The sequence below is a fragment of the Rhincodon typus genome, chromosome 21 (genome assembly GCF_021869965.1).
Source record: "Rhincodon typus isolate 14 chromosome 21, sRhiTyp1.1, whole genome shotgun sequence".
Taxonomy (NCBI): domain Eukaryota; kingdom Metazoa; phylum Chordata; class Chondrichthyes; order Orectolobiformes; family Rhincodontidae; genus Rhincodon; species Rhincodon typus.
Genome location: NC_063352.1, coordinates 25,360,112 through 25,370,935, shown reverse-complemented (window position 1 = coordinate 25,370,935; position 10,824 = coordinate 25,360,112). Strand labels below are relative to the sequence as shown.

Genomic DNA, 10,824 nt, shown 5'->3' with positions numbered 1-10,824 from the left:
CCAAACTTCTGGATGTTTGGTTACTGAGAGACTCTTGAAATTCTTAGGGATTTCAGTTTTTGTTTCTTCCTGTTCTGAAGCCATTCACTCTGAACTGGAGGATGGTTTCAGACAGCCCCTCATCATTCCTTCAATTGGGTATTACCCTGGTGTGTGAATGCAGATAGTGAATGTTAACAGGCTGTTCAAAGGAAGTATCATAGTGGAAGCATCTCCATTTCAGGCAAGACTCAATGGGAACCTTGATTGGTTGTTTCCCCTCCTCACTCCAGTGGTGCTGGTACCAAATGTGATCACCAAACTGCTGCAAACATCACATCAGCTAATTCACACAGGGTAGAGGGCGCATCTGGGATCGACTGACCTGTTTTGCTCATATTGATAAATGTCCTTACCCATCTGGCTATCAGTTAGATTTAGGTGTTAAACATAGAAACATAGAAAATAGATGCAGGATTAGGCCATTCGGCCCTTCGAGTCTGCACCACCATTCAATATGATCATGGCTGATCATGAAATTTCAGTATCCCATTCCTGCTTTCTCTCTATACCTCTTGATCCCTTTAACCGCAAGGACCACATCCAGCTCCCTCTTGAATATATTTAACAAACTGGCCCCAACAGCTTTCCGTGGTACAGAATTCCACAGGTTCACAACTCTGAGTGAAGAAATTCTTCTTCATCTCAGTCCTGAATTGCTTACTTCTTATTCTTAGAATGTGATCCCTTGTTCTGGATTTTCCCAACATCAGGAACATTCTTCCTGCATCTAGCCTGTCAAATCCCATCAGGATTTTATATGTTTCTATGAGATTCCCCCCTCATTCTTCTGAAGTTGACTAATTCATGGGCGATCAAACACTACTGGGATGTTAGACAGTGAACTAGATTGATCGTGACCAGGGGCATAAAAATATAAAGAGGAGACTACAGGAGGGAAAGATCCTGGTTCCGCTGCCTTTCGGTATGAACAAAGTGAAGAAAACTGATACCGAGAGCCTCGTGTTGAAGATTTGGTCTCAAGTTCAAGTTTCCAACAGTTGATTATAGAATCTGCCTATTGTTGGTGTCCATTGTAACTGAAATAAAATGAGAATGGGGGCGTGGGGTGGTTAGGGGGAACTGTGCGACAGGTGGTAGACAGCTGTCGATTCTGCCAATGGGGCTAGGTTGTTGCCAAGTTGATCTCAAGAGCTGCCCCTTCCAATTAGCCATTCCTCTTTCCAACGCCATCATTACAGAGAACTCCCAATGCTGGGGCTATCTATCATCTTACTCACGTGTCAGTCCAACAAAACTGCTCTTTTTGGCAAAACTGCTGTAAATACAGAAGCATCATTTATGTCACCAGGCAAGTGGGGAAACCACCTTCAGGTTCTGCAGGTTCACAGAGGCCCGTGTATCGTTGTATGCTTTCTGTAATTCACAAAATATCAATACATGAGTTAGCAGAAGATTATGGTTCAGTTCTCCTTATCTAGTCTAAAAGGCTACGTTTGATTGATATCAGGAATTTCACACTGATCAATAATTTCTCTGTACAAGATATAAGTCATACAGCAACTGCTGTAATCACATGTCCCACAGCTACCTGCCCCAGAGATTCGTGTTTTATGAAGTTGACAATGTCATATAAAAACAGTTGCAGCATTCTAGCCTCAACAGCTGTGGGGGTCTGTGTCATCCTGGGTTGATCACATACTCTTAGGGATAGGCTTGGCAGACATAAATGTATTTGTAGACAAGGCCCCACAATGGGTCATTATCCTCAAGCTTTACTGCAGAACACTCAGTCACTCCTGTCTTTAGTTAACCAAAACTAAATTTATCAGGTTCAAGGCTTGCTCCTCCCAGGATTCCTCTTAGATTCCAGTAGTGACTGCAGGTGATACAGCTATTGAAATATACAGCTATTGAAATATTATTAGCCATTGGCAATTCTTTGGTGCTGTAGTGCCAGAGCATAATCCATGGCACTTGATGCTGAGGCTACATAGATTTACAGAAAATTGTCTTAAAAATCAGGTAAGATCCAATGGAAAGAAATGTTGACTTGCTTTGAAAAACTATGCTTGGGAACTCAGAATACTGGCAAGCTCCACCAGAAGCCCTGCTGGGAATCTCCAACAATAGCCCTGCATGAAACCTCTACCAACAGTCCTGCTGGGAACCCCCGCAACAGCTCTGTTAGGAAGCCCCACCAACAGCCTGCTGGGGACTCCCAGCATTAGCCCGCAGGAGGTACCCACAAGAACATTCACCAACGGTCCTACCGGGGTCCCTCACGAACAGCCCTGCCAGGGTCCCCCGCCAAAAGTCCTGCTAGGGTCCCTCACGAACAGCCCTGCCGGGGTCCCCCGCCAACGGCCCTGCCGGGGCCCCCCGCCAATGGCCCTGCCGGGGCCCCCCGCCAACGGCCCTGCCGGGGTTCCTCACGAACAGCCCTGCCGGGGTCCCCCGCCAAAAGTCCTGCTAGGGTCCCTCACGAACAGCCCTGCCGGGGTCCCTCACGAACGGCCCTGCTGGGGTCCCTCACAAACGGCCCTGCCGGGGTCCCCCGCCAAAAGTCCTGCTAGGGTCCCTCACGAACGGCCCTGCCGGGGTCCCTCACGAACGGCCCTGCCGGGGTCCCTCACGAACGGCCCTGCCGGGGACCTCAACTGATAGCCATACTAGGAGAAAGAAATGGAGTCCTTATAGGAAGTGGCTGGAACAATGTATAATCAAGGATTTTGTGTGAGCCTGGATACTTGAAACAGATGTTCCAACTCCATTTTGATTCAGTCCCTCCCCTTCTCCCTATCTCTCCCTCACCTTTGATGGTCCGCATTGTCCTTACTGGCTTTGCACATTAATCAACCATATGGAAAATGTGAGTGATTTATTGTTGATGATTAGTAGATAAAAAAATACCCCAGGTGATTTGGTGATAGAGGAAAAACGTTCTGTGTGTGTTAGAGCACTTCTTGACATTGAAAAAAGAAGTGGATTTTTGTGGAAGTCTTTAGATGTTAGTCCAACTCTATCCTATCATAATTCTTAGAACAGCAGAAAGCCAAATTGGGGGGCATCAAGATCAATAGTGACCTAGCTCAGCATAGACTGGACCTGGGCACCAAACTCAGGAGTCCCAATCTACACAGTTGTTAGTTTTGCCAGGGACAGGTATCCTTACCTAACTTTGCCATCAGTGAAGCTGAAACTGAAGTTCATAAAGCATTTACCTCCAATAAACAACTTGTACTTTTACCTTCTTGTTTCATCCTGTGATCATCAAATACCAATCCCTTTTGACCTCTCCTGTTCACTATCTAATCTATTCACCTTGAATAGTTGATCAACTTTATTACCCTGCTCATCGTTAAATTCCAGTCATAATCATACCCCATTTATTTTACTGCATTATTCATTTTGAACAACTTCTTCCTTTGGTTTCAACAGCTTTCTTTGAGAAATATTACACACATTTCCAAATCCACCCCATCTGCCTTCCACATTCAGGTATGATACAATGATCCTGATAATGCTGTAAGCTAATTTCATTCCAAATTTTAGTTCCCTGGATTATGACACATGCTTTCTCTACTTTTGTTACTTCAGCTAACAATCATATTTCCCTCTAAATATGCCGCATGTTTAATTATATATTAACTCCCATCTTTAGCATATTTACCTAACACAAATTCACTTGGCACAATATCATATACACGATAAGAGAGCTCTTCTCATATTTCATGTGTACACCAGATGCCCAAATAACCTATTCCCCAACTGTATATTTTGTATTTCCTTGTCATATATTCTTTCAATATATACAGTATACTACAAACCAGATAACTTATTATTTGTTAATGAAATGTGGACATCAATGGCTAAACCAACATTTATTGCCCATCTCTAATTGCCCCAGAGCTGATTGCCTTGCTAGGCCATTTCAGAGGGCAGTTAAGAGTCAATCATATTGCTATGGGTCTGGAGTCACTTATAGGTGAGATCAGGTAAGAGCAACAGATTTACTTCCTTAAACAATGTTATTCAAACAGGTGGGTTTTATAGCAAGTGACATTTGTTGTATGGTTACTAATAGGCTAACTTTTAATTCCAGATTGTGTTGGATTCAACTGCCATGGTATGATTCAAACCTAAGTCACCAGGAAATTAGGAAAGGGTGCTGAATTACCAGTGCCATGATGTTACCACTATGCCGCCACCTGTGGGTGATGCAAAGCTGCATTACCTCCAGACACTCCAAAGATCCACCCTTAGCCCCATCATTTTACTCATTTACATGCTGCAGCTTCACAGCATCCACAGGCATGGGCTCAACTTACACATCTGACAACGACACTCCACTCCATTTCTCCACCATCACTTCTAAGTCATATTAGTATTTGCATAATCCTTATCTTTTTCAAGTGGGAAGACCTAAATCTTCAACCTTCACCACAAGCTTTGTGTGCTTGTCATCAACATCCATTATGTCTCCAGCTGATGGAAACTATTCAGATTTGCAGAATTCTTTTCAATCCTAATCTTTGCTTCTGATGCATCCCACTTCATTAAAAACTCTACCTACTTCCACATTTATAACATCACCCTCCCACATACACTCCTCCATTCCTTATTCTTCATCTGCTGCTGAAGCCCTCAGAGATCTTCATCACCTCCAGCCCAGATTACTGTAATGCTATCCGACTGACCTCCTATCCTCCAATCTCAGTAAATTTCTGCTCATCCTAAATTGCACATTTCACATATCTGCTTGTCACGTCTTGTATAGTTGAGGTATATTTCATATATTTCCCTGTAGATATCACGTGGTCATCATATAATAAATAAAGGCAAGCTGAGAGACTAATGTTATCCATAAGAGGCAACTCAAAGAAATGAGAGATATAGGATTTTACTGAGCCAGAACATTTTGGAATTGTCCAGTGTGACTGGTGGCCAATAACAGCATGGATTTGCTGCAGAATAAACCTTACCTCAAACTTTGTAATAAATTCTGCAAATATCCCAAAAAAAGCTTCAGTTGTGGTCATCTTTGAATCTTCTCCAAAAAATGTTGAGACTTTGTGGAACTCCTCAATGGCTCGATTCTGCAGGGAGTCGAGGGAAGTGATAACAGGCTGGGCGTCCCCAAGAAATGCCTGACACATCAGTTAAGACAGTAACAGAAATGCAGCTCCGTCTTGGGAACTTAACAAACTTTTCAGATCTTGAGCTGTATGTGATACAGGCAAGGTCCAACCCTCATTCACTACAAGAAGCACATTATCAATTGGCTTTCTCTCAAAAATTTGTCCAACGCTGGAAGTGCTTTGTCTCGTGTGACAAGTTTCTATTCCCTAGACATTTCTAATAACTCTGTATAACTCCGGATTTTAGCAGTTCTCCCACTGAGTTACTTGTACAAAACATATTACAACAAACTCTCACTTTAAGTCCCCCTTTTAAAGTTTTTCACTTTAAAAGTTGTTTGTGTCTTTTAAATGCCCATTTGCCTCATTTAAAGTGTCAGTCACCATTTTAACATCCCTCATTTCCTATTCGCTTCTTGCATTATTGTGCTTCTCATGTCATTGTAAGTTATGTCATCGCATTATCACAAGGCCCCTAATTATGATGCTAAAGTTGACACCATTGTGCCTTTTCCCTGGAGCTAAAGATCATCATTGTTTTCAATAGCTGTCTCATCAGGTACTGAAGTAAACTTCAATCTTTTTTTCAAATTTCTCTGCTGTGTTTTACCTATGCCTGCAGAGGAACTTCTGCAATTTAGATTCCTAAAAAGAATTCTCTGCTATACTTTAGTCTACATGTACCAGTGCAATAGTTGAAGACATGTAAATTTCTTTAAAGTAAACAAGAAGTCGACTTTCCTCACTGAAGCTTTTTTTTTGTTTTGTTTTGCAAGCTGTTTCAGCTGGGAACACAGGGCTGCTTGAGTCTGACAGACTTTTACATGGGCTTTTCTGGGCAAAAATTATCTTCAGGAACCTAACTCTAGTTTTAACATTAGTTCCTATGGTTAATCATAATTCACTTAATGTTTTACTTAAAGCTGCAATTTTCAAAAACGCAACCACAATTTTACACCCTTCACTTAAAATGAGTATAACAGTATGTACTTAAAGAACTGAAGGAATTTTTTGGGGCCCTTACCTGTATTATACCTGTGAGTGTTTGATGTGGCAGTGGAGATGAAGCATTACTCTGAATTAAAACCATGTTGTACCTGACCTGAAAGTGCAGGATAGGTTAGTAGAGTCATTGAGTAATACAGCATGGAAACAGGCACTTTAGCCCAAACTGGTCCATGCTGACCATGATACCCTCAGCTAGTTCTAACTGTCCGCATTTGGTCCATATCTCTCTAAACCCTTCCCATCCATGTACCTATCTAAATATTTTTTAAATGTTGCTATTGTATCTGCCTCAAACACTTTCTCTGGCAGCCCATTCCATAAACGCACCACTCTCTGCGTGAAGAAATTGCCTCTCAGGTCCGTCTTAAAGCTTACCCCCACACGTTAAACCTATGCCCTCTAGTTTTCAATTCCCCATCCCTGGGATAAAGACTATATACATTCATCCTATCAATACCCTTCATGATTTTATACACATCAATAAGGTCACCCCTCATTCTCCTACATTCCAAGGAATAAAGTCCTATCCTGGCCAACCTCTCCCTATAACTCAGACCTACTAGTCCTAGCAACATCCTTGTGAATCTTCTTTGTACACTTTCCAGTTTAACTATGCCTTTCGTATAACAGGGTGAGCAAAACAATACACCAAGTGCAGCCTCACCAACGACTTATACAACTGTAACATAACATCCCAACTCCTATACTCCATGCCTCAACCGATGAAGTCCAGCATGCCAAATGCCTTCCTCACCACCCTGTCTACCTGTGACACCACTTTCAATGGACTATGTACTTGTACTCCTAGGTTGCTCTGTTCCACAACACTCCTCAGGACTTTACCATCTACTGGACAAGTCCTACCTTGGTTTGACGTTCCAAAGGGCAACACCTCACACTTATCTGTATTGAATTGATTTTGCTAATCCTCAGCTGACTTCCCCATCTGATCAAGATCCCTCTGTAATTTTTGATAACCTTCCTCACTATCAACAATATTTCCTAATTTAGTACTGGTAGTGCCAAGGTAACTATTTATTCTGATATATAAAACTGTTGGACGAGAAAATACCAGCTGGTCCATCAAACCTCCAACACACTAATGGCTGGACAATTTTTCTAACAGTGGCAAAAGATATGGAAAGCTAGGAGCAAGAGGGAAATACATGCTGTCAGCAATAGCTCTCTGACTCTTGTCCCACAGGCAATATAAACCAGCCCATGAGATTACACAAGATGCCCAATATAAACAAAGATGATATGAACCAAGAGTGACAGGCTCTGTGTTTTCTGTCTGAAAGGATACGGTCATGACTGCAGCAAATCGGTCCTCATCAGTGACTGCCATGTTCTCACAGACTGTCTGTATGTCCTTCCTGGTTGTGTGGATATCGATAATTTCCGAAGTTATCGTTCTCTGATTGACTGAAAAAGAGGAAGAATTCCACAATCTTCAGCATCATTTTCCTGCCCAGAATGGTTGCAATTCTTAGATTGTGCATCTTAGATTGTGGACAAGTCACAATTCAGCACAATTTTGACAGCTACTTTCTAATCAACCTTTTCAGATGTGTCATCACACTACCAAATTAATGTGTGATTACACACGAGCAGGTGGGACTTGAACCCAAGCCTCATGGTTGAGAGGTAGGACACTGCCACTATTACTTGGAGATCAATATAAGTTTTTGATAATGTGGCTGGAAAATGAACAGCGAACCTTGACTTGCAATTGCTTTTAAACAACTGGTATACACACTTACAGTCTCACTTCTGCCTTTGAATATTGTTATCAAATTTACTGATAAGTTAGAAATGTCAAGAAAATTTATTTTAACAAAAAGAATAAGACACACATCAATAACAATCACACTCCACAGGTATAGATTTACAGCTAACAATCTTCCACTTCATTCCTGTTTTCCAATCATAGGCAATAACCATCTCATTTAATTTTTCCAGACCTGCAATAGCATTAGAATCTGTTTTTTTTATTCACTCACAGGATGAGGGCATCATGGTCTAGGCCTGCATTTATTGCCCATCCCTAATTGCACAGGTTAAGAGTCAACCACATTGCTGTAGGTCTGGAATCACATTGGCTAGACCAGGTAAGGATGGCAGTTTCCTTCCCTAAAGGGCATTAGTGAACCAGATGGGTTTTTACAACATTACACTCTTATTTCCAGAATTTTTAATTTAATTCAAATTCCACCATCTGCCGTGGTGGGTTTTGAACTCGAGTCTTTAGAACATTACCTGGGGTCTCTGGATTAACAGTACCACTCGGCCATCACCTCCTCATAGAATCATACAGCCCCTGCAGTGTGGAAGCAGGCCATTTGGCCCATCAAGTCCACAATGATCTTCCGAAGAGGATCCCACCCACAACCAGCCCCCTACCCTATCCCTGAAACGCTGAATTTCCCATGGCCAATCCAGCTAACCTGCACATCTTTGGACTGTTGGAGGAAACCGGAGCACCCGGAGGAAACCCACACAGACACAGGGAGAATGAGCAAACTCCACACAGATAGTTGTCTGAGGATGGAATCAAACCTGGGTCCCTGGCGCTGTGAGGCACTGAGCCATTGTGCTGCCCAATTATCACTGCCAACAGTCCAACACCCCAACCTTTAATACCCTAGGAATTGCCACTAACCTGAAGTTTAACTGGACTAACTACATCAATCCTTTAGCTTGGGCCTGAGTGTTTTGTGACAAGAGCCTCAATGTTGAACCATCAAATCTTCTCAGCAATCTACAAGTCTCAGGTCAGCTGTGTGATAGTGTATTTACCTCTCCTCCCAAAGGGAGGAGCCAAACAATAGTCAAACATCCAGAAACCATTATCAACAGTAGTGAGTCCCAGAAGGTTCCATTCCATGGGTTTTTAGCAAAAGACAATGCTTCTAGATATCAATAACTTGTTACAGTACAAACACTGCATTTTCTTTCAGGCAGTCACTGACCTTTTGCAGCAAGGGCCACAGTTGGAATTTCCTTGGCAAAGTCCAGCAGCTCAGGAAAGTGCTGGCTCAGTGATTTGGCAAGAATGTGCAAAAAAGTAGATTTCCCATCCACAGTCTTTGTGGTGTCAAGCTGGGAGAAAGATACACATGATTACATGAGAAATGCAGCAAAGGGATATTTCCCAAACTCAAAATAGAGAATGTCCCAAAATGGTTAATGTTTAAAATGCAAATGTTTCCCAAGGAACACCAGAACACTTACCACAACCATGCCTCTCCACGGAAGTGTCGACATTGCTAACCATTCACTCCATTTCCATTCCCAGCAGGCAATGATATCGCTAATTACCCTTCACCTAGGTGAACCTACACAATTAACCACTCCGCTTTCATGTTGTAGAAATGCTGCAGCGATTAATCACGATTGTCTCCCATACCACCCCAGGGTTGCCAACTTAACTGATTATGCGTCTTCCCTTTCATACAGGCAGCCAACCATAAAAGCAACTCCCTTCCCTTAAGAGGCTCTTTTAACATCACTTAGTTATATTTGATTCCAACTGCTGTTACTGTCAGTTCTCACCTCTGTCAGGAAATTAATTTTAAATCCTGTTGTTTTGGGACTCTTAGGCTGTCCATTGTTGAGATAGTTTCCCATTGCTAGAACAAACTGTCAGAATAAAGATGAAGAAACAATTATTGAGGAGCAACAAGAGTGCTGGTAACAATACTTTAAGGTATCAGCTGACAGGTTCTGCTCTGAATTTCCTGTCTATATAGGGGATCTCCCACTGAAGTAAATCCCAATTCATCTCCCATTAGATACATAGGGTTTCAACTGCAGCATGTCACCTAACTGATGAAACAGAGGGACCAACACACATATTTATATATAAAGAACCAAAAAGAAAGAGACAAGGATCTATAAAGAGAGACAATGCACAAAAAGAGATCTCCACACAATAACACAGGGCTGAATTTTAAGGATGCAGATTAGATGGACTACCTCCCATTCTTAGGTAAAACACAGCAGGACAGCACTGGGTCCGCATTCTGATGCCATTCTGCTGAGCTTTGTGTTTGTAATAGACAAGTAGATACCGAAATCAGAAGCCCATCCAATATTTTGAACTAATTAGAGGTGATTCACTCCAGTTGTCGATAATTGCATGGGCAAAGCATGAGGAGTCATTTATGTCAGGTAAGAGGAATCAACACAAAAGCAATAGCCTCATGTAACAGCAGAATTTGCTGCTGATGGTGGCAGTATCTGCCTGTTTGGCTTTATTTCTTCAGTTTTTAAAGGCTAACATTACAAATAAGGAGAAAGTGAGAGGGAAGGGGGCCTGGAGAAAAGGAGGAAAGTGAGGACTCCAGCTGAGGAACCAGGGTCCCCTGTCCCCTTGAGGATTTTGCACTCTGTAAGGAGGCTTTTTACAGTAAGGAAGAAGGAGACAGAGGAAGCCAATTGCCCAAGGACAGGTGCACCCAATGCTCTGAACAAGGGACAGCACCAGACAGACAACAAAAGCAATCAGTCCATTCTGGGAGAAGACTGCCCTGCACAGACAGTCTACATGCAAAAGGATGAATTACTTTGAGCTCTGAGACCATCAATGTTTTCACAGACTGCATACCCCAGGGGGACAGTGACCTCAGTTTGTGAATTACTGGCTGCAGAGATCAGTTCAAATTATTTCAGA

The 10,824-nt window shown here is 42.4% G+C and overlaps 1 protein-coding gene across 1 annotated transcript in view; it reads right to left on the bottom strand.

Moving 5' to 3' along the window:
* Window positions 1-1,159: 1,159 nt before the first annotated feature.
* The window catches only part of LOC109919195 (delphilin-like), a 98,811-nt gene continuing 89,146 nt past the window's right edge, over window positions 1,160-10,824 (bottom strand). Inside the window, exons 19-23 of the mRNA XM_048609935.1 lie at window positions 9,705-9,791; window positions 9,122-9,251; window positions 7,456-7,574; window positions 4,986-5,150; window positions 1,160-1,416 (exon numbers count right to left, since the gene is read on the bottom strand). Coding sequence (XP_048465892.1) covers window positions 1,345-1,416; window positions 4,986-5,150; window positions 7,456-7,574; window positions 9,122-9,251; window positions 9,705-9,791 — 573 coding nt within the window. The 3' untranslated portion in view covers window positions 1,160-1,344. The remainder of the gene's footprint in view (window positions 1,417-4,985; window positions 5,151-7,455; window positions 7,575-9,121; window positions 9,252-9,704; window positions 9,792-10,824) is intronic.